The sequence below is a fragment of the Bos grunniens genome, chromosome 24 (genome assembly GCF_055505025.1).
Source record: "Bos grunniens cultivar Pamir isolate PY7600 chromosome 24, Bosgru_T2T1.0, whole genome shotgun sequence".
In the NCBI taxonomy this organism is placed as follows: domain Eukaryota; kingdom Metazoa; phylum Chordata; class Mammalia; order Artiodactyla; family Bovidae; genus Bos; species Bos grunniens.
Genome location: NC_141188.1, coordinates 34,878,861 through 34,902,503, shown reverse-complemented (window position 1 = coordinate 34,902,503; position 23,643 = coordinate 34,878,861). Strand labels below are relative to the sequence as shown.

At 50.8% G+C, this 23,643-nt stretch overlaps 1 protein-coding gene and 1 long non-coding RNA gene across 3 annotated transcripts in view; one reads left to right on the top strand and one right to left on the bottom strand.

Annotated features, from left to right (window-relative positions):
• CABLES1 (Cdk5 and Abl enzyme substrate 1) overlaps window positions 1-15,076 on the top strand; it is a 102,150-nt gene extending 87,074 nt beyond the window's left edge. For both annotated transcript variants that reach the window (XM_086372974.1, XM_086372973.1), the window contains 3 exons: window positions 9,701-9,807; window positions 11,809-12,016; window positions 13,977-15,076. In XM_086372974.1, coding sequence (XP_086229100.1) covers window positions 9,701-9,807; window positions 11,809-12,016; window positions 13,977-14,117 — 456 coding nt within the window. In that variant the 3' untranslated portion in view covers window positions 14,118-15,076. The remainder of the gene's footprint in view (window positions 1-9,700; window positions 9,808-11,808; window positions 12,017-13,976) is intronic.
• Window positions 15,077-16,195: 1,119 nt separating this feature from the next.
• LOC147346032 (uncharacterized) lies at window positions 16,196-17,892 on the bottom strand. The gene is made up of 2 exons (XR_015153823.1): window positions 17,757-17,892; window positions 16,196-16,478 (listed from the first exon to the last, which is right to left on the bottom strand). It is a non-coding gene; the product is annotated as an uncharacterized LOC147346032 (long non-coding RNA).
• Window positions 17,893-23,643: the final 5,751 nt, after the last annotated feature.

The following is a 23,643-nucleotide window of genomic DNA, read 5'->3' as shown; positions in this document are numbered from 1 at the left end:
CTGTGTCCCAGGCCAGGTGCTACCTTCTACAGCAGAGGAAAAACCAGCCACCGCCCCCATTGTCCTCGACCTTAGAGTGAGTGGAGAAGTCAGACAAGTCACTGTAGTGAGGAGGGCAAGGAGAGAATCATCCTAGAAAAGTGGTGGGAAGTGACTTACAGGATGGGTCAGGACTTGGAAGTAGGCTTCCAGGAAGGCTGCCCTGAGGAAGTGGATCAAAAGTGAACGCTGAGGTGAGAGAAGGCGCCGGCCTGCTGGGGCTCAGGAGGGAGGCCCCACACGCCACAGCCTGAGGTGTGCGAGAGGTTGACCTTGTGTCAAATGGGTATTTTGAGCAGTAACAGTTGCCACCCTTAGCACACACGTGCACACCCACAGGCACACACACGGGAAAGTCCATAAACTGATGATCCTGACAAGTTTAATCCATTAACTTAACCCCTTGCACAGAGAGCTGCACTTGTTAATAGGCGCCAAGCTGGATCCACTAAGGTGGATGGTGGTGCTAGAGGTAAAGAACCCACCTGCCAATGCAGGAGACGTGAGAGATGCAAATTCGATCTCTGAGTCTGGAAGATCCCTGGAGGAGGAGATGGCAACCCACTCCAGTATTCTTGCCCGGAGAATCCCATGGAGAGAGGAGCCTGGCAGGCTACAGTCTATGGGGTTGCAAAGAGTCAGACGTGACTGAAGCGACTGAGCACACCTGCACCGAGGTGGACAGGGTTACCTGATCCAGGCTGCTGAGGGCCACCTTTGAGGGTGTGGGGCACCTGTCTGTAGGTGGGCAGGAAGAACTGACACAGGTGACCCCTCGTGATTGGCAGGGCGCCCCTGCAGGCAGACGGAAGTCCTGTGAGCCCAGCCCCTCTGACCCCCTCCCTGGCTCCCAGCTGTGGAGTTTGGGCAAGGGACTAGCAAGTTCCTCACAGGCTGACCGTCTGAGCAACACCACCCACCTCCCTAAATATCAGCCTCCAAGGCCGCTGAGGTCCTGCCACCCTAGGCCTGACCCTGCTAGGCACCCAGCGCAGTTTAAGTTTAGTCAGCCCAGCAGAGGCCCAGGTTTAGGAACCAGGGATTGTTCCGGGTTTTGGGGTGGTCCTGTACGTGTGGAATTTCAGGGTCTGAGGTGTTGGTGTGGCCTCTACAAAATCAAGCTACCTTCACAGTGACGAGCTAGCCCTTTTACCCCATTAAATCATGCAGCAGTTATTGTTTTTCTTTTTTCATATTAAGATGTAATTTTAATCAAATGTATCCATTGAAAGTGTATAGTTCCATGAATTTTCCATCCTCCACCCTGACCACATCTGTCCATTTAGAAAGTTCCCTTGGGATTTCCCTGGTGGTCCAGTGGTTAGGACTCCGTGCTTCCAATGCAGGGGACATGGGTTCAACCCCCGGTCAGGGAACTAAGATCCAGCTATGCAGTGTGGCCAAAAAATGTTTTAAATTTTAATTAATTTTTTTAAAAAAGAAAGTTCTCTCCTTTCCATCCTGTTCTGCATCATGCCTGCTCCCAGCAAAGACAACTGTCATTCTGACTTCTGTCACCAAAGTTGGTTTTGCCTCTACTGGAACTTCATAGGAACGGAATCGTGTCCTGTCTATATGTGCTTTTTAAAAAAATCTGTCTTCATTCACACAACTTAATATCTGTAAGATTCACTCGTGTTGCATGAATCAGCAGTTTGTTTTTCTTAACTGCTGAGTAGGGTTCCACTGTATGGATACACCATCACTTATTTGTCCATTCTGCTTTTGGTGGACACTTGCATTATTTACATTTAGGGACATTATGAATCTTGCTGCTATGAACATTCCCATACAAGCCTTTCTGTGGACACAGATTTTCATTCCTCTTGGGTAAATACCTGGGGGGCGGGCTTTCTGAGTCATAGTGGAGGTGATGTCTACCAACCAGGGTGTAGTTGAAGGTTCACGTTTGTTCTCCATAGACGATAAAAGGGCCACTCATCACCACCAACGGGACATCCCCCAAAGTGGGAGGGTTCCAGAGTTGAGCATTCCCTGAGGCTGAGAAAGAAGGCTGTTATTTACAAAGTTTAAGAGGAACCCTTTGAAGCCAGCCTTGCATTCCTAGTTCCAGTTGTGTTTTTAAACTTTGATCCAAGCAAGTCACTCCCAATACTTGCCACTGTGAAAGGGCAAACAAGTTTGAACCAAAAAAAAAAAATTCCTGGGGCAGGATGGAAATCAGATTGCAGCTGTGCCTGGGTTTTGGCCTTAAAGTTTCTAGAAGATGATGCCAGAACATGAAAATCTGTTGAAGGAGAATGGATATGTGTACATGGTGGCTGAGTCCATTTGTCCTCACCTGAAACTATCACAATATTTGTATTTGGCTATACGCCAATATAAAATAAAAGTTTGTTTTTAAAAAAAGATAGCACGCAAGCCTGTCGAGTCTGCTGGCTGCAAGCAGGTTCCTGTAGGGCCTGAGCTTCGTGGTGGTTTCTCAATGAGGAGAGGGAGGGCCAGCGCCCTCCACCCCGGCTCCCCAAACCGGTGCTTCCTGCCCTGTGCGCCTCCTGGCCTGTAATTTACGTTTCCCTTGACAGTGGTTATTTATCATTAGAACCTGGCAGCCACGTTGGTAGTGGGCTTTTTTTTTTTTTCCTCTTTATGGGTGTGGAGAGCAATTCAGAGGAGAAAGTGAGTGAAAGAGCTGATTGAGATAAAGCCAAAAAAATTAATGTTCTGTGAATGGATTTCTGGATCCTTCTCCTCTCTCAGGAAGGTAGCTCTCACGAACTGTTTTGACATCAGAAAGGATGCCGACTTGCAACCTTTATGATGTCTGTAGATATTTACATCTCAGGGGCTTCCCAGGTGGCACTAGTAGTAAACAATCTGCCTGCCAATGCAGGAGATGCAAGAGATGCGGGTTTGATTCATGAATTGGGAAGATCTCCTGGAAGAGGAAATGGCAACCCACTCCAGTATTTCTGCCTGGAGAATCCCATGGACAGAGGAGCCTGGCAGGCTACAGTCCATGGGGTCGCAGAGTTGGACACAACTGAGTGACTTAGCATATTTGCATTTCAAGAGGACATCCCTTGGCTTGACCTCTGTGGTAAAGTGCCTGTTCTTTGATTTACTTAATATTACATTCTAAAGACTCCCAGAAAAGCCCCTCCTCCCATCTCAGCATCTCCCCAGGTTTATGGGAATATATCTTAGAACTTAATTTTTCAGGACAGTGTGAGATGCTGAGCAGGAGGGAATAGAAAGCAATAAAAGGCAGATTAACCCAGCCTTCCATGAGATTGGATTCTGCTTTCCCTCCTTATTTCTTTTTCATTGAAAGAAAAAGATGTGGTGATGTGGGCACTTACTTACCTGTCTGCAGGTGGATTTATTGAGAAGCTAAAGCAGTTTTGAGTCCAAGGGCCCCTCCCTTGCAAGGCTCTTTCCAGGCCCCCCGGTTTCAGAGTGCCTGGAGCTTATTTAATTTGGGAGACCCTCTCTAAGGAAAGTGATTCAGCGTCACCAACATACCATTGCTAGGCCTCTCTAGAGATTGAAAGGGGCCCTGGAACTTCCCCGCCAGTCACCTGCATAGACACTGAGCAGTGGGGCTTTGAGGCCTGCTGACTTTTGGTTAAGTGTTAAAATGCCTTATTGTGTCATGGTGGGTTTTGTTTTCCACTTTGGGTTTGGGTTTTTTCTTTTTTTTGGTAAGAGCTTTATTTGCTTTTTTTGCTCTTGCTTTGCTCAGCTGCTCAATCATGTTCAACTCTTTCTGACCCCCATGGACCGTAGACCACCAGGCTCCTCTGTCCATGAGATTCTCCAGGCAAGAATTTTGGAGCGGATTATCATTTATCCTCCAGGAGATCTTCCCGACCCAGGAATCAAACTCCAGTCTCCTGTGTCTCCTGCATTGGCAGGCGGATTCATTACCACTGAGTCATCTGGGAAGCCCCAGAGCTTTATTAGTTATATAGTAATTCACGTATTGTACAACTCACTTCTTTAAAGTGTGCAATTCAGTGGTTTTTAGTATATTCACAAAATTGTGCAACCATGTGGCCGTTTGCCTCTGGCCTCTTTCACTTACATTTTCAAGGGTTATCTATGTGGCAGCATGCATCAGTATTGTGGTTTGGGTTTTTTTTTAATCTGTTTTTTCTTGTAAAACTAATGTGAAACATTGTTTTAGGTTTCACCCGAGGTGTTGTAGCATCTGCTCCCTTTCTCTGTATTTGTGTCAGATTTTCGATTATCACACTATGAGTTTGACCATGACACTGCACACACGGGCATCAGCTCGTGCTCTGACCACCGTCTTAAGAAGCGAGTATTTAGAAGTACATCCAAATGCAAGCTGGCTGGGTGTGACCTCGGGGGCCACATCTCCACAGTGTCAGTGCATGATTCCATCTTCATGAAATATCCACCATAGGCAAGTCTATGGAGACAGAAAGTACATTAGTGGTTGCCTGAGGCTTAGAGGGTGGAGGCAGGACTCTAGAAGTTTCTGTGGTACCACGTGAATGCCTGTCACATATCTGAGACTGTGGACATGCTTTGCACACCTGCCCAGCCCACGTGATGGTGTAATTCTGACAAAGGCAGCTTTCCCTGTGTGGCTTTCCTCGAAGCAATGCATTTCATTTCAGTGAGAGAGCCTGAAGAGCTGCTCCCCTTCAGGGGACAGGACAGAGGTTAGATCCAGAATCCTGTGTTTGAAATCGGTGGGTAGAAATAGCAACAAATGCAGCCCCAGGCTGTGTTGCCTGTGCCCTCATTCCTGAAGTTTCTTTGTGACTTGCTTTCCTCTCCCTTCATGGCACAGTGGTAGAGAACCTGCCTCCCAATGTAGGAGATGTGGGTTCGATCCCTGGGTCAGGGAAGATCCGCTGAAGGGGGAAATGGTAACCCCCTCTAGTAGTTTTGCCTGGAGAATCCCATGGGCAAAGGAGCCTGATGGGCTACGGTCCACAGAGTCACAGAGAGTCAGACGGGACTGAGCACAGAGCACACAGCACAGGGAAAAGGCGTAAACAGAGAGCAGCTGGAATGCCCGGCTGTGTGTGGTTTCAGAGATGTCATGCAGGGCTGGGGCTCCGCTTTCCTTAGCGAGCACGGCATGTCTGCTTTCTGATGCCCAGTTGGGCTTGGAGCCCTGTGGACAGCGGGTGAGTGCTGTGGAGGCCGTGGCTCTAGGTGTCAAAAGAGTTGCACCCATCACTGCCTGTATCCTCCGAGTCACAGGCCCTGGAAAGTGAGATTCAGGGTGAAGGGGTGGCTGCACAGCTCACCCGTGCCTCCTGGGTGACAGGCAGCCCTGCGGCTGGAACCTGGCTCCTTTGGAATGTTCCTGCCCCCGGGGGCTCCTCCCACCCAGAGGCGAGCACTAGCAGCTTCAACTGCAAGCTAACGTCTGTTCAGAGCTGCCCTGAGAATTCCCAGGGAGGTGTGAGGCCCGGAAGTGGAGGCGGAAGGAAGGGGACCCTACCAGGCCCCGGGTGGAAGCACCTTTTCTGTTGTTTCTCTGGGAATCAGAGCAGCAACCTGTTAGCTCCAAGCCCCTCATTCCAGCACTGCTCCTGGGCCAAGTGCCCCCCTTGACACACTGCCTCGCTTTCCCCGCTGCTTGCCCCCTACCCTCACCCCGAGAGACCCTTACCTTGGGACATCGTGGCGGCTGCTGTGGGCCAGAACCGGGCCCACATTTAGCTCCTCATGGAGGCTCCCTCCCTTCTCTCAGGATGAGTCAAGCCTTTGTTTCTGAATAAAGCAAAGGTGTCTCAGCGTCTCCAGTAGATGTGGTAGATCCTTCCAACTGGATCACTAGGTTGTGGCCTTACCGCCCTTTCCTGTTATCTCAGAAGGGGTGCGGGCATCAGCCCCAGGCTGGCCTCCCTAACTCTGCCATTGTACCCGGCAGGGCAGGCCCAGCAGGGCTCCTTTCTGAATTGCATACCCCTGGACCTTCTGCGTTTTGGATGGTCTCCTCCTCCCAGCTGACCTCCCTTCTTCTTTCTGCATCTGTGCACACACAGCGTCCCTGCAACCAAGCAGCTGTGAGAAAGCACACGGAAGCCATCTCTCACCCCTCCTCTGCAAATTGTGGGCGCCAAGGATGGCGCTGCCTGTCCCTCACATAGCCTGCCTGGCCCAGCCGTTGGCCATTGCTGGGGCCACAAGGACCCCTGCACTTGGCCAATCCCCTGGCCGGGAATTTGATGGCACTGAACACAGTGGCCACCTGCTCTGTCCCAGGCCAGGAGGGGCCCACAGCCCATTTACTAGCAGTTTGATTCCTAGGAATGCACGTGCAGTGGCAAAACCCAGACTTGGGTCTGGGTGCGAGTCTTCATAAACTACGCAATTAGAGGGAGAGGCGACTTGGAACAAAGCATGGGCCTCCTGGTTAATTCATTCTCTCTTGAGGCTTGGGCTTCGCAGGTGGCGCTAGTGGTCAAGAACTCGCCTACCAATGCAGGAAACAAGAGATAAGGGTTCGATCCCTGGATCGGATTGGGAAGATCTCCTGAAGAAGGCAATGGCAATCCAGTCCAGTATTCTTGCCTGGAAAATTCCATGGACAGAGGAGCCTGGCGGGCTACAGTCCATGGGGTCGCAAAGTTGGACATGACTGAGCATGCACACGCACACACATACCATACACACACGAGCCAGAACAAGTGAGTGGCTGGGGTCGCACTGCAACTCAGCCTTGAGTACTGCCCCCTCGGCTCACCCCCATCACCGGGAAGAGGACAGCTGTCTCTAGGGAGGGGGAGGGAATGTGGGGAGGTCAGCCTCTAGAGGCTGTCGTAGGCTCCCTCAAGACACACGGGACCATAGCTGCTATGTTCCCAGAAAGTGTTCCCTCAAGGGAACCAGGGCTGAGGACAGCGAGGCCTGTTGTCCTCTGAAATCTGACTGCAGGGTCTTCCTGGGCTCTGAGCAAGGCTTCCTGTACTTGGCGCCTGGGCCAGCCTGGAACTGTGGCCCACAGGCACGCTGTGTGGGCAAGGGCCTGGGAGCAGACTGTCACTTTGGGGGCCGCCCATGCAGCCACCACGATTGCGTGCCCCAAGCACCTGATCGCGAGCAGCCTGCACAGCTGGTGCCCCGCAACCATCAACGTAAAGCATGTGACAGAGAAGCCAGAGGAAGAAGCAGGCACAGGGAGCTGAAACCGCCTGCACTGGTGCCCAGATGTCGAGTGGCTGGAAACCTCCCCCAGAAGGCATCAGGGAAGGCCACCTCTGCAACTTCGGGTGGCAGAGCCAGGATTCAGAATTCTGCCACCAAGAAAATGAATTTGAGGGCTTGATCATGTGCAGCCCTCACTGGGGGCCAAGGGTCTCATAGCATCAACTCACTGGCCTTCCCTCTACCCTCCTCTCAAGTGTCCAGTGTGGAAACAAATATACATATCCACTCATCCTGCCACCAGGAAAAATAAGCCCCTAGCTCTGTACCCCTAAGAGCTAGAATGAGGCTGCATGTAAAAATAAAGGACCTCTCCTGTGAGGTCCAGACTTGGGATGGCCTGAGCCCTCCTGGCCCCACCTTCAAGGCTGCAAGCTGGGCTGGGTTGTTGCTGTTCACTGGGTTGTTTTAAAGCTAGAGCTGGTCAGGAAGTGGCGTGGGAGGTCCCCAGGGCTGCAGTGAAGAGATGACATTAGTGCCTTTAGGGGAAACAGCTCTGCTGTCATCCCATGTCCCCCCAGAGATGTCCTGTTACAATAGGGGTAAATGCCATCAACGAGGACAGTGTCTGCTGGTTCAGTTATGAAGTGCAGCATCCACTCAAGCTAGTTTAAGAAGAAAGGCATTTTTTACAGGGTACTAAATGGCCTGTCGTCACTGGGGAGGCTGATGAAACAGCCTGAATTGGGATTTCAGGAATGATCCCCAAACTGTACTGCAGAACCAGGTCACCAGGGGAATGTGCACCAGCCATCAGCTCCAGATATGACAGTCCTGCCACCTGCATGGTCAGGACGCTGCCACTGCTGCCAGCTCTGGATCCATGCTGCCCTGCTGTGGTCCACACCCACAGAATGGAAACTGGGACTCCAGGGCTTCTGCCACCACTCCTCTTGGCAGCAGAAAGAACAGAAGCCCAGCCTCTGCTTCCACTCTGCTTTCTAACACCAGTGCGTCACCCCAGAGGAACTGGAATTGTGTGTGGAATCCTAGCTGCGAAGGAATTGGGAAGGACAGCGCCGTGTCTGGAAGGGGATTGGCTATCTAAGCTATAGCGTATAGCGAAGGGGGATGACTAGGATTTAGGCAAGTCCACCTGGGGACATAGGGAAGATGATCCTGCAGAAGTAACATTGCAGGCGAGGCAAAGGAGGATCTGATTTGCATAAAAACCACCTGGGCAAGATCACAGTGCTAAGAGCAAGGCCCCGCCCTTAGACACTGACTCAGTGGAACAGGCGGAGAAGGCAATGGCACCCCACTCCAGTACTCTTGCCTGGAAAATCCCATGGATGGAGGAGTCTGGTAGGCTTTAGTCCATGGGGTCTCGAAGAGTCGGACACGACTGAGCAACTTCACTTTGACTTTTCACTTTCATGCATTGGAGAAGGAAATGGCAACCCACTCCAGTGTTCTTACCTGGAGAGTCCCAGGGACGGCAGAGCCTGGTGGGCTGCCGTCTATGGGGTTGCACAGAGTCAGACACGACTGAAGTGACTTAGCAGCAGTGGAACAGGAGCACAGCCCAGTTGGCTGCCATCTCCCTGTTGTCTTCTCGATAAAATTCTCCACTGTGCTTTAGATACATTGGGTTCTCTTTGTTCGGTCTTTGAGAGAAATCTGTGAAGCAGATTCTTATCTTCTGCAGCAAAGAGGAGGGTGAGGCTCAGGGAGGTTAAGCCACTTTTTGCAAGTTGCCTGACTCGCTGGACATGGAGCCTCCAGCCTCTGCCCCCCAACCCTTTCCACCTTCAGCTGCCTGGAGCTGCTCCTGGCTGCTACTAACCACTACTCTTTCAGTCTGATTCAGAACAGGAAAGCAGTGCGCCCTTCCTCAGTGGGGACAAGCTTGGTCACCTCTCTGACCCTCTGTTTCCTCCTCCATAAGGTTAGAGTGGCTGGAAGGCACTTGAAAACTTTTCTTTCGGCAGTGGGAGGCTTCTTTCAAGAGAAGTGTTGTGCTGAGACTTCCCTGGCAGTTCAAGTGATTAAAACTCCATGCTTCCACTGCAGGGGGCCCAATTTCCATCCCTGATCAGGGAACTAGTATCCCATACACCAAAAAAAGGTGGAAAGAAGCATTGCATGTATCTACACGTAAGACAGATGGGTGAGATCCAGTCATCCCCCATCCCACCTCCAGCTCCTGGAATATCCTCACTGGGGACTCACCCGGCTTTGGCACCCAACGAAAGATGGAGTGTCTTTGCTTGAACCTGCTCACATCATCACAAACCTCGTGACTGTCTGCCAAGCACTGACTCTGGCGGCCAGGGTTTCTAAATGTCGCTGGGTCCTGCTGGTGACTGGGCTTTTGTTTCCATCCACCTGCAGCGGTCCTGCCTCAACGGGCTCCTGCATCCGGTGGAGCCCTCGAGATGGCTCTGGCCTGGGTTCCCTGTTGCTGGTGGTGGGGGTGTTAGAAGTTGGCTGTGACTTGCACGTGATTATGACCCATGACCCGTATTTTAAGGAGTGACTCACATGGCCCGATCTGTTTCAGACCACAGTGATTGACTACGTGAAGCCCTCCGATCTCAAGAAGGACATGAACGAGACCTTCAAGGAGAAGTTCCCTCACATTAAGTTAACACTCAGCAAAATTCGGAGGTAGGTGGGGATGGAAAATCCGACGGACAGAGGAGCCTGGCCGGCTGCAGTCCAGAGGGTCGCAAAGAGTCGGACACAGCCAAGCGCACACGCACACTGGGGCTGGGCCCCCACCTGAACTTCCCCCCAGGCCCTTCCCCCAGCACATCCTCAGCTCACTCTTTGTATGCCGGCTCTTCTGTTGTTCTGGGGAAGTGAAACAGGTCATGTTCAGCTCTAATTAAAGAGGCTCGTCCGATGCTGGCTGACCAGCGCCCGGAAGTGTGAGAGCCGAGGGAGGCTGGACACGAGCTGACAAGGATCAGGGCGTGGGGGAGGAGGTTGCTCATGAAGGAATCATTTCATACTCTCTGTGGCTCACAGTTCAGTAAGATTTATGTTATGGAAAAGTCAGAATAGGAAACGTTCGGTCCCCTGCTTCCTTAAATGCAGGCAAAACAGAAAAGAGCTGGCATTATAGGGTTTGAGATAACTCTACCCACAGTCGTCCGTCCAGAGGTGACAGCCAAGCCCTATCTGTAAGCCATCAGCAAAACAGCCAAAGCAAAATCAGGCCCCAATTTCCCCTGCAGAGGATTGGATCGGCCTTGCGGTGACCCACATCTGCCGGTCTTGCTGGGCTGGAGAGAAGCTGACCTGTGTTGTGGTGACTGTGTGCCAAGATTTGAGAGAGTGTGTGTGTGTGTGTGTGTGTGGTAGGTAATGGAGGCTAAACTATACACAAATACAGTGTTGGAACATGTGCCAACCTACATGTGAGTACGTATCCCAATACTGATTTGATTCTGGCATGTTCCGAGTCAAGAAGTAAGAAAAATTAACTATTCATACTTGGTCGGCTGGCCAGGCAATTCTCATAGGAATGTTGGTTGCTGCACCCTTTTTTAAAAATGTTATTTATTTTTAATTTTGGCTACCTGATGAGAAGAGCTGACTCATTGGAAAAGACCCTGATGCTGGGAAAGAAGGGAGCAACAGAGGATGAGATGGTTAGATGGCATCACCAACTCAATGGACATGAGTTTGAGCAAGTTCCGGGAGATGGTGAAGGACAGGGAAGCCCGGCATGCTACAATCTATGGGGTCACAAAGAGCTGGACATGACCAAGCAACTGAACAAGAACAAATTAGAGGATAATTGCTTTACAATCTTGTGTTGGTTTCTGCCATACATCAGTATGAATCAGTCATAGGTATACATATGTCCCCTCCCTCGGGGGCCTCCCTCCCCTGGTTGCTGCACTCTTAGTCAAAGGCCTCTTCTGCCATAGTTAGTGGCCATAAGTGATCTTCAGCAGAGCTGATACCAAGTACCTAATTTATCTCAGTGACTATCTCTCTGGAATGACCTTTGTTTCCTCCTGTCACTGTGAACGGCTCTATTCCATTTCCAGACTTTCCAGACCCTCAGCTGTCCACTTGAGTTCACCATGGTCCTGAACCGACATGGTCTCATACAGGCTAACCAACAGAGAAGGGTTCAAAGTCCCAATGACTTAAGTCTGTTGTTGTTGTTCAGCCACTAAGTCCGGTCCGACTCCTTGCAACCCCATGGACTGCAGCACGCCAGGCTTCCCTGGTCCTTCACTATCTCGGAGTTTGCTCAAACTCATGTTAATTGAGTCAATGATGCCATCCAATCATCCCATTCTCTGTCACCCCCTTCTCCTCTTGCCATTAATCTTTTCCAGCATCAGGGTCTTTTCCAAGGAGTTGGCTCTTTGCATCAAGTGGCCAAAGTATTGGAGCTTCAGCTTCAGCATCAGTCCTTCCAATGAATATTCAGGGTTGATTTCCTTTAGGATTGACTGGTTTGATCTCTTAAGTGTGTTGCCCACATATAACATAAATCTTGCTTATAGAGATCGACTCCCATTCCACATCACCCTTTTGAGATTGAGAAAGAGAAGATGCTTTCAAGACAGGATAGTCTTTTTCTTTGCAGTCCTCTGAAACTCCATATTCTAACAAGACTCTTCCCTCTTTCCCCCTTTTCTGTAGCCTGAAACGAGAGATGCGGAAGCTCGCTCAGGAGGACTGTGGCCTCGAGGAGCCCACGGTGGCTATGGCCTTTGTCTACTTTGAGAAGCTCGCCCTCAAGGGAAAACTGAACAAACAGAACCGGAAGCTTTGTGCCGGTGCCTGCGTGCTCTTAGCGGCCAAAATCGGAAGCGACCTCAAAAAGCATGAAGTCAAGCATTTAATTGACGTAAGTGGCCTGAGTCCTGATTGGCTGGAGTGGGAGCACATGCTCCAGGCCAGCACTGGTCTCTCAGAAAGCCTGACTGGTGACCCTGCCTGGGAGAATTCTGATCTTTAGTACCAGCTGAGGGACCAGGACCATGAGATTGGCCCTTCTGCAGCAAATGTCAGACCCCACATCTTGGGCTGTCTTAGAACAGAGAGATGGGAGATCCCTAGTATTGGGTCTGGCCATAAAAATCCATATTCAGGCACTGAGAGGGGTGAGCTTATTCTAAAAGCCACAGAAGCCACTGTGATGGCCAGGGGTCTTGTGGGCATTGTGACCAACAGTGTCCATCAGTCACATTGGCTCAACACACCTTGGCCTCCTGTGACCTCGGCCACCTCCTTTTTGGGGAAGGGCATGGGCTTGATTAAGTGGTAATATCTTTCTTTTATTTTAAAAAATTTTTTTATCTGGGTATAGTTGATCTTCAATGTGTTAGTTTCAGGTGTACAGCGAAGTGAATCAGTTATTCACAGTCTGTGCGTGTGTGCACGCTAAGTCACTTTAGTCGTGTCTGACTCTGCAGCTCTGTGGACTGTAGCCCACCAGGCTCCTCTGTCCATGGGATTTTCCAGGCAAGAGTACTGGAGTGGGTTTCCTTTTTGTCCTCCGGGGATCTTCCCGACCCAGGGATCGAACCTGCATCATTTATGTCTTCTGCATTGGCAGGCAGGTTCTTTACCACTAGCACCACCTAAGAAGCCCCCACATATACATAGTATCCACTCTTTTTCCATATAGGCCATTACAGAAGTATTGAGTAGAGTTCCCTGTGCTATACAGCAGGTCCTTGTAATTTATCTGTGTTATATGAAGTAGTGTGTATATGTCAATCAAAATCTCCCACTGCCTTACTCCCTTCCTTTCTCCCCCAGTAATTATAGGTTTGTTTTCACTCTTTCTGTTTTGTACGTAATGTACATTTTGTACAAATGAACCTTAGCATTTTTTTTAGATTCCACGTACAAGCAATATCATGTTACTTGTCTTTCTCTGGCCGACTTCACTCAGTAAGACAATCTCTAGGTCCACCCATTTTGCTGCAAATAGCATTATTTCCTTCTTTTTATGGCTGGGTAATATTCCATTGTATGTGTGTACCACGTCTTCTTTATCCATTCCTCTGCTGATGGACGCTTAGGTTGCTTCCATGTCTTAGCTATTGTAAATAGCACTGCAGTGAACACTGGTATGCATGTATCTTTTTGAATTATGATTTCCTCTGGGTATATGCCTGGGAATGGGGTTGCTGGGTCTAATGGTAGCTCTGTTTTTAGTTTTTTAAAGAACCTCCGTTCTGTTCACCATAGTGGTTGTACCAGTTTCCATTCCCACCAACAATGTAGGAGTGTTCATTTTCTCCACACTCTCTCCAGCATTTATTGTTTGTAGACTTTTCGATGTCCTTGCTTTTAAAGTAGAATGTCATCAAAGCAAGGAAACACTGACCTTCTTGGACAGTTATATGCATGCCTGTTTTAAAATTCAGTGTATTCAGGGACTTCTCTGGTGGCCCAGTGGCTAAGACTCCATGCTCCCACAGCAAGGGGCCGTGGTTTGATCCCTGGCCAGGGAACTAGATCCCACATGCTGCAACTACGACCTGGTGAAGCCAGATAAATAAATAAATAATTTGAAAAACCACTGACACCGTAAGATTATTGAGGGATTAAATGAAGTCATGGGATGTATGTCAGGCTCCCGGCAGCCTGTGAATCCTCAGGAGGTATGAGTCCTTCTGCCCTAGGACTGTGAGCAGGAAACACAGCTGACACCTCCCTTTCTTCCTCCACAGTCTTGCCCATAACGGGGTTCTCTGTAAATGCTGGCTGATGGATATAGAGACTACACATGGAGAAAACCTAGGATTTTTATTTCAAGGCTAAAAGCCTTTTGGTTTTCTTACATTTTTTTGCAGAAACTGGAAGAGAAGTTCCGGCTGAATCGACGAGAACTGATTGCCTTTGAGTTCCCAGTGCTGGTGGCCTTGGAGTTTGCCCTTCACCTCCCAGAGCACGAAGTTATGCCCCACTACAGACGCCTGGTCCAGAGCTCCTAGCACAGGCCTCCTGGGAGGGCCGGGGACCATTTCTTCTGAGCCCGGAGTGGTAGCGCCTTACTACTGGAAATGCAAAACTAGAGCTCAACAGAGCAAACTTTTTTTCCTCTCAACATTTGTTTCTGTACAGAAGCCGTACCAGGAACTTTTCAGGGAGTCTTTCATCTGGCCAGACGAGATGGGCAGTGAGCAGATTACTGCTCAACCAGGAAGGGGAGACCGGTCCAGAAGATGGCTGCCCCCTAGCACGAGTACAAGTCCCTTGCTGGCCCCTCTGGGACTTCCTCGCAGCCACACCCAGACCTTGCAGGCGTGGTCCAGGGCCTTCTCTCTGGACCCGTTCCAAGTCGGAGTGCGAAGTTCTAGAGCAGATCTGGGAAGAGAATTTGTGGAAGTAGGGGGAAAGCTTCTAGAAGATTCCCTCACTGTATCAAAAGAGCGTGCCAACCTATTTTTGTAGCCGCTGTTGGAAGTGCACTTTCCCTCGGAGGAGTGTATGGAGAAGTGTGAGAGTCTGTGTGTTTGAGAGATGCCGAATCAGCCTCCATCTGCAAAGCCAGCCCCACCCACGGACCCCAGCCTGGAGGCATACTGACCTTCAACAGTTATTTCTAGATAAATCTCTGGATAACCATCACTCTGTCCAAACCACATGGATATCCTAATCACAGAGGTTCTGTTCCTGCTCCCATCACCACTAGCGGGACAGAGGTGACAAGCTGTCACCGTCAGATGGGCCGCGTGGAGAGGTGTGGCGCGGCACTCTGCACCTTTCCACTGTCACACCTCGTGTGTGCATTGAACCTTCGCACTTTTCTCCTGTGGACACGCTGGGGTTGGGCTCCGTGGGGTGTATTCCTGTGCTCTATGTTAGAGTGCATCGCAGGCACATTTCTTGTGCTATCTATCTATATCTATATATATATGTATATATATAAAGTGTTTTATAAAATCCAGAATAGGGGTAAGATGCATGATTGGTGTTTCGAGACTTTTTGACAGCTGAGACAAACTGCGTCTTGAGCTGAGGTTAAGTCAATCAAAGAGGCAGCAACTCTTAGCGTCACCATGTCCCCGGGGCTGTTAGTGCAGAGGTTTCATTGCAACTTGTACCGATTAACTGGGGCGACCTGTACGGAGGCCCCTCAACATGTCATCACCTCGTAGCTGCCAGAGAGAGGTGCCTGCTGGGATTCACCTGACACAAGGAAGCCTGTGGCCCTGCAAAAAGAGAATTAAAATATTTTATGATTTCTCTACCCATGTATGTGTAGACATGTAAGTCTCAGCAGTCACCCCTCACCCTGCCTTGCAGATGCCACCAGCTCCACGTCAATCCCACATACAGATTCAGAGCATCTCATCCCAGAGAAGGGATGATGGGGGAACAGAGTGTACCCAGCTTTACTTAGCAGGGTTTGAAAGAATCTGACAGTCACAGGTTGGAGGAATTCAAAGAGTGGTGAGGGAGAGAGCACACAGGACATGCAACCAAGTTTAGTCCTAAATATTTTGCAAACAGATTTCCTTAACTGCGTTCAGTTGTGAGATGATTTTGTCAAGAGGTATGATGAACGTGACCTCTTTGGCCTGATTCGTCAATTACTAGTTGAAAGTGTTAGTCACTCAGTCATGTCTGACTCTATGACCTCATGGATTGTAGCCCACCAGGTTCCTCTGTCCTTGGAGTTCTCCAGGCAAGAATACTAGAGTGGGTAACCATTCCCTTCTCCAGGGGATCTTCCTGACCTAGGGATTGAAGCCAGGTCTCCTGCATTGCAGGTGGATTCTTTACCATCTGAGCCACCAGGGAAGTTCTTCAGGTGCAAGGCCTTACATAGAAGCCAGGTCACTTGCATTTAGAAATTGCCTCCAGGTGGCTGCCTGCCGTCCCTCCACCTTGAGTCTCCTGCCAAGCTTGGGGGGACGTCCAATGGGTGACACAGGCCACCAGCTCAGATGTGTGTTGGGCTACACCCTGCAGCCTCCCCCTGTCTTAAAGTCAGGCTAACATTCTTCGGTTTGGGCCAGTTTGGATTTGGGCATTTAGAAGGTAGACTTACAAAGTTGTGGGTCTATTTTTTTTAAGACTTAATTTAAAAGTTTATTTTGACCTGTGGGTCTGTTAAGTGAGGCGTTCATTGGTTTTAATTTAGTTGGGCGGGAGGCTTAGAACAAAAGATGTTGTCCAGAGGTCTCTCTATTTCCTGTCCATTTGATGAGCTTTCTGAAGGGAAGGGAGAACCAGGTGGAGACTAGGGGACCAGGGTCACTGCTGGAGCCTCCCTGTGACTTGGCGCCTTCCAGTCACTTCCCATCCTCGCTCGGCCTTTGGTCCAGAGTCGTGGAGGCAGCCTGAGCCTGTGTGGAGAGAAGGCAGACTATTCTAGAAGATCCTGAGGCTCTGCCCCCTTCTACCCTCCACCACAGGAGCAAGTTCAGGCCCCTTGCAGGCCCTGCTCCCTGAAGGGCTCCCTGAAGCCCCTGCAGTTCTCCCAAAGGCCACGTGTGTGGGGAAGCCCACCACAGCCATGTGCCCGTCGGACAGCAGGAAGCCGCTCCACCTGACTTAGCTTCCCCAGCCTGGCCTCGTGGACCAGGGGTGCCTCTCTTCTGATGGCCTGTGAAGTCTTGTTAGAGCCCGAAGCCAGTAAAGCAGCCAGCCTGTCCCGAAGCCATGGGCCCCACTGTGTGCCCTGCCAGGAAGGGTCAGTCTCCCGCCCCCTAAAAGCCTTGGAACCTCAGCCCAGTGACACTTAGTAGGGTCCCTCCTTTCCCTTCTACCCACACCCTCCCCCTGCTCAGTCAAACCTACCCTCAAGCAAGCAACCCACACACAACACAAAGCTGTTTATTTTCCTTGGCTGTTTTTCCTGATCAGAAACTCCTCTGTTCTTTCTGTGGTCCACCCAGCAGGCCCATTTGGGGCCACCCCTTACCCTACACAAACTGCTCCATAGCACAACCCTGCTTTGCTGATGCAGGCACAGGGGTGGCAGAAGGTGCCAGTCCCCTGCGTATCCCAGCAGCACATAGGTCTGGTTACTGCCCTCACCGCTGAACTGTCTCTCCCAGACATTTCCAGTGCAGTACTGAATGGCCAGCCCTCACCCCCCACACCCTGGCTGCCTCTATAACTCATTCTCCCTGAAGCCTTCTCGGCTCCCTTGCAGTCTGCACGTGAGGAGGCGGGGTGGGCTGGGACTGAGCAGGTTTGAGCCAAGTAGTTCTGTTACCCATTAATTGAAGTATCTGTCCAGCAATAGAAGGAGTTCTTGAAAGAGAGAGGTTTCTGGGGGTCTCCCCTCCTCCAGAGACAGCCTGAGTTCATCTGGGGGCTGTCAGGACAGTTGCTGGCCAGGTCCCAGCTGAGGGCCCGACAGGGGAGGAAACATCCACACGATAAATCTGGGTCACATATTGTCAACGCAAGTGTAAACGTGGCTTCCAGGAGGGCAAGTGCAAGGCAACAGATGAGCCAAAAAGCTCTAAGAGAAGAAAATAATCATTGAAGGGCATGGTCCTCTTACTGCCCAAGCAGGAAGTGCTAGCTCTGACAACCCACACTGCATCAAGACTTCTAGATAGATATTCTAGAAAGTCTGCAAAAACAGGGCTGACTGAACCCTGAAGACACACCTGGCGAGGATGGTGCTATGTATCATCTCCTCCTTCCATCTTGCTGCTCAAAGTGTGGTCTGAGGATCAGGGCGTCAGCATCCCCTGGGGCCTTGTGACACATGTAGAATCTGCATCTCAACAAGGTTCCACGGACATTTGCATGCATGAAAATCTGAGAGGTACAATTCCTCCATATAAGCATGTGAGTGAAAGTCACTGAGTCGTGTCCAACTCTTTGTGGCCCCATGCACTGTAGCTTACCAGGCTCCTCTGTCCATGGACTTCTCCAGGTAAGGATACTGAAGTGGGGAGCCATTCCCATCTCCAGGGGATCTTCCCGACCCAGGGATTGAACCTGGGTCTCCTCCAGTAACATGACCAGGGCCCCGCCAAATTAAAGGGGACTTCCTCAGTGGTCCAATGGTTAAGATGACTTTCCAATGCAGGGAGTACGGGTTCCATCCCCAGTTGGGGAGCTAAGATCCCACGTGCCTTGTGGCCGGTAAACCAAAACCAAAACCATAAACAATACTGTAACAAATTCAATAAAGACTTTAAAAATGGCCCACATAAAAAACAAGAAAAGAAAAGAAAAGATCACAGTGAGGGTAACATGGCCAGGGTGGGTGTCCGCCAGCGTTCAATCTGTCAGCTTCTCATTGTGCACATGTGTGTGGCTTTTCCACAGGCGGTACAATTAACACAAATTCTCTTTGCCCCTCTGCTCCGCATGTTCCTGGCTGCTGTCCCTCCGGTCAGTGTGTGGCTAGGAAATGCACATTTGTTTTGCTCTGAGGCGAAGCCAAGTTCACCTCGGGCAGGCCATCAGCTGGCAGCGAGACCCACTTCACAAGGTAGAGCCAAGGAATGGCTTAGGGGTTACGAGCTGTTGGAGACAATTTGTGCCTCGGCCCCCAGGCGTCATGTACAGCACTTGGGCCCGCATCAGAGGTGCAGAGAGGCCCTTTCACAGTCATTAACTGTTACTCTAGACCACAGGGATCATGAGGGCAGGAATGGTATCAGCCGCCATACCCCTACGCACCCAGCACAGCATCTAGCACATGCAATTTGCCACGTAAATATTGCTTGCGTTAAATAAAGCATCACGAAAGAGTCACCCCCCTGGGCAGGCTGTTCTCAGCATGTGATGATGCTTGACGCATGCTTGCTCAGTTGTGTCAAACTCATTGCGACCCCATGAACTATAGCCCCCCAAGCTCCTCTGTCCATGGAATTCTCCAGGCCAGAATACTGGAGTGGGTAGCTGTTCCCTTCTCCAGGGGATCTTCCCAACCCAGGGATTGAACCTGGGTGTCCTGCATTGCAGGCAGATTCTTTACTGTCCGAACCACCAGAGAAGCCCATTAGAAGGAGGCAGGAGCAGTTTTCTAGGGGAGACAGCTGGCAAGAGATTTTTTTGGGAAGAGCAACAGCCAGAAACAGGAGGGCCCAGGTCAGAAAGGATGACTTGCAGCAGCAGCAGCCAGTTGAAAGTCGAGAGGGGGCAACCCTGGGAAAGGAAAGCAGAGAAGCAAAGGAGAAGACTCTGGGGCCAGCAGACCAGGGGACCTCCAGCCAGCCACTGAAGGGTGCTGGCCTGCTGCTGCTGCTGCTGCTGCTAAGTCGCTTCAGAAGTGTCCGACTCTGTGTGACCCCATAGATGGCAGCCCACCAGGCTCCCCAGTCCCTGGGATTCTCTAGGCAAGAACACTGGAGTGGGTTGCCATTGCCTTCTCCAATGCATGAAAGTGAAAAGTGGAAGTGAGGTCACTCCATCGTGTCCAACTCTTCACGACCCCATGGACTGCAGCCTACCAGGCTTTCTCCACCCATGGGATTTTCCAGGCAAGAATACTGGAGTGGGTTGCCATTGCCTTCTCTGCTGGCCTGCTAGGGGCCTTAATACCTCCCATCAGAGGGGTTCTGGAGGCTCAAATGGGATGCTACAAGAAATACCTGTAGGTGCTCCATAAATGGCCATCATCAATTTTATAACTGAACTTAACTGAGTTAGCAAAAAATTAAAAAGTCCTGCTCTATAGGGGAAGCTATTGGAGCGCAGATATGATGTCTAGGACCAGAGAAGGAAGGTACACTGACTCATTTGGGTTCCCAGGGTAGGTGACCCAGCGTCTCCACGTAGGGCACAGCTGTGTGGCTGCACCCTGCCCAGGTGCCCAGTTGAGGAGGTGCTGGGAGGCTGCGATTCAGCTGTAGCTTCACTCACCAAATTGTGTCCAAGGCACAAGTGTGGAGGAAGGGACACCTCTCTGACTGTTGTGCTCAGGCAGCTGGGTAAAGGCAGGTCTGCACCTGACCCTTCAGAGGAGCTTGGTGATGGGAGGGCAGCGGGCAGAGGGTAGAGGTGGAGGGATCATCAGAGGCCCTGTGAGTCCAATGAGATGAGTCCTATCCCATGGGGCAGCTGGCTGCTAGAGCCCTGGGGTGCAGCTGGGTTACATGGTCCCTCAGAGGATCAGGAGGCCATGCTATCTATGGTCAGGGGTGTAGAGCGTGAACAAGCTCCCTAGAAATCCAAGGGAAATGGAACAGCTCTGAGCAAGGCGAGGAGGGGTGGGCTGGGGCTGCAGAGCAGAGACACAGCAAGGAGCCACCTGCCTCAGCCACCAGCTGGGGGAGAAGAGGGTGGTGGTGGAGGCCAGAGCAAGGTGGATACGAAGGAGTGCAGCAGGATGCAGGGACCAGCTCTCGAAGCATCTTTACCTGGTGGAGGCCGGGCAGGAGGTCACCTCTTGGAAGGTGGTCAGTCACCTCTTGGAAGGAGTTTGGAGAAGCCCAGTGACACAGGGAGTCCTGTTTCACCTTGACTTTCAGACGCTCTCCCAGCACCTCCTCCTTCCCACAAAAGGTCACTTTACTGAAGGCTAAAGAGGGAAAGATAAAGACCTGAAGCCAGCACTTTACCCCCCGAGACTGAGGTGGGGGCACGGTTATTGTCAAGGAAGGGCCTTCTGCTCACTGAACCCCTTAAGCAAAGCCTACCCTTGGCCACTGGGTCAATTTCACCCAGAGTTCCAGGCTCCACTCACCAGCTTGGCCTGAGTCAGACCAGCCAGGCCCTGGGCTGCAGAGCTTGGAGTAAGAGGCAAGGGCTGAGACCGACTGCTTTTGCCCATGATGGACCCTAGGCATGAGTTCAGATCTCAGGAGACTCGGAGACATGACAAGAAAGTGTCTTTCTGCAACAATGCACTGTGTGCTGATTCCATTTCCTGCTCCCAGCCTGTCTGTTTCGTTTCAGCCGGAAGTGTCCTCCTGATTCCCATAGCATTTCACTCACTGACTCTCCCCGACTCACTCCCAGGGAGTCGCTCCTTTCTTGTCCCCACTGCTGGGCAAACACTGGTGCTGACTGCCCTCTGGGACTCAGGATCTGGGAGAGGCGGCAGATGGGTGCTAGGTGCCTTGCTGCTTCTTTAAACCCAAGTTATCCCCAAGCGCTGACCTCTGGTACTGGACAGGGAGATAATGAGGCCTCTGTGGCATCCAGGCTTGGCTCAGTGAGTCCTGCTTCCCAAGGCAGGTGCAGGAATGAGTAGGAGGGGAGGAAGGGGCATTAGCAGGCAGAGAAGAGCTTTTTTGTTTATTTCTTGTTTTGGGGGGGTTTTTGAGAAGTAGAGTCATGAACAGGAGGAAGGAGCTAGGGCAGAAGTTTGAGGCTGAGAACCAAACCTTTTACCCGCACTCAGCCTGGACAGAGGGAAGTGAAACTACACCTTACTGCCTGAAGTCACAAGTCACAAGGCAGGGCCCTTCCACTGTCTGTATTGGCGTTTCTTTACTCTTAGGGGACTCCCAAGCAAAGTGTTTCCTACGGAAACCTCCCCCGCAAGACAGCTGTTCTGTGAAAAGCATCACCTGTTTGTCCCTAAAGATTTTTCAGTCCCTTCACCTTGCCATCCCCGCCCGGCCTGGACTGTGGGACTCTGATCCAACATTGTTGTTCAGTCGCTCAGTCGTGTCCGGCTCTTTGAACTGATCCATGATTACCTGATTCTACTCCCCACCTGAGATACCCTCATCAAACCAAACTTGCAATTCTTGGCAAGCTCTGACCTTGTCTTCCTGGTTTTGAATTCCGGATACTGCTGTTCTCTCCTCCCGGTCAGGGCAGCAGCTGGCGCCCTCGGCTTTGTCTCATTAGTGGATGTTTTGGTGATACCTGGGGAGCTTGCTGGTGACTGGGTTAAAGAAAGAAGTCAAATTCAGCATTTTTTTTGTTCTCCTTTTTTGTTGTTGTTGTGTTGAAAGACTTGAGGGTGTTTAAAGCCAGTTGTCAGGGAAAGTTTAAATAACCAAGAGAGGGCAGCTCAGCTTCCTGAGGAGGCAGGTGGGGCTGGAATCAAAATGAGCAGCAGGAAGGGACTTCTCCACAGGGAAAAGCAGGGCTGAGGTGAGCTCAGGGGAGCAGGTTTGTCCGGAAGAGACTGGGAAGGTGACAGTTCTCATCTGAGAGCTTCCATTTTCCCTTTACGTAAGAGGTGGGTGTTGGGTTACGTCTCTCAGTCGTGTCCGACTCTTTGCGACCCCATGGGCTGTAGCCCGCCAGGCTCCTCTGTCTGTGGGATTCTCCAGGCAAGAATACTGGATACTGGAGTGGGTGGCCATTTCATTCTTCAGGATATCTTCCCAACCCAGGGATTGAACCCGGGTCTCCTGCATTGCAGGCAGATTCTTTACCATCTGAGCCACCAGGGAAGCCCAAGAGAGTGAAAGTGTTTGCACAAGTTGGGAACATGAACCAGCCTGAGCAACCATGGTTTTCGGTGGTACAGAGAGCCATCAGAGATTGGCGCTTGTGAACGTGTAGAGAATGGAATCCACTCTGTTCTATGACTCCCTAAAGAAATGAATGAAGGTTTCTAGGTAACCTTCCACACTCACTGGGATATGTGAGTGCAAAGAGATTTTAAAGTCACTTTACCTCATGGTCACACTTCATTTACTTGGATACCCCAAGTCCCCTGCCACAGAAAGCCAACCACTAGGGAAAGTCCCAGGTGATGATAAGATTCAACAGTAACATTTATGGCTTATGATGTGCTGGGTGCCATCTAAGCCCCATACATCCACAGATGGTCTATATATGGTACGTGTACATAAACATACATACATATGCAGTGAATGTATGTTTACACATACTTATACACACACACACATAACTTTTTCCCACTTAAGTATTTCCACAAATCTATGAGGAGACTAGTTTACCCCTCCCGTTTTAAAGAACTGGGGCTCCATGGGGCCCCTCCACTCCTGCCCGGAACCCCCTGTCCAACAGAGGCAGCCGTGACCCCCCTAACCAAGAAAAGGCAGGTAGAGAATTCTCAACATTGAAGAATCAGCTTCACAATGAAAGTGAAGAAAGAAAATAAATTCCACGTCTGAGGACAAAGTGGATTTACTATCTGGTCTCCCACTGGGGGCAAAGTTGATTTGATGGAAGACCACCAAAGAGTCCCCGGGGCGGGGTTGGGAGGGGGGACACGCAACAACAAGCTGCCAGCCCTTCCCCCCACACCCCCTCAGGGAAGCACAGGCCCTCAAGCCTCCCCACCTCAAGGGCCACCGCAGCCCCTGTCCATAGGCCCCCGGGACTGTCCCCAGTGTGCTGAAGGGCCAGAGCAGCACTGTACCCTCTAGGAAGTTGGGGAAAACTCCCTCTCTCCTTCTCAGTGTTACCTTTGATCCCACTGTTCATGGCCCCCAGGGTCTTCTAGAACACATTTTTGATTAATAGCTGGAGTAAACCTCTCACCTCAGGCTTTAAAAACATAAGTCCCCAAGGCAGGTGTGCATGAGTGTCTGTGAGTGAGCAAGTGTGTATGTTTGCGTGTCTGTGAGGGAGGAGCAGCAGAAGGTGGAAACTTAGCAATATTCT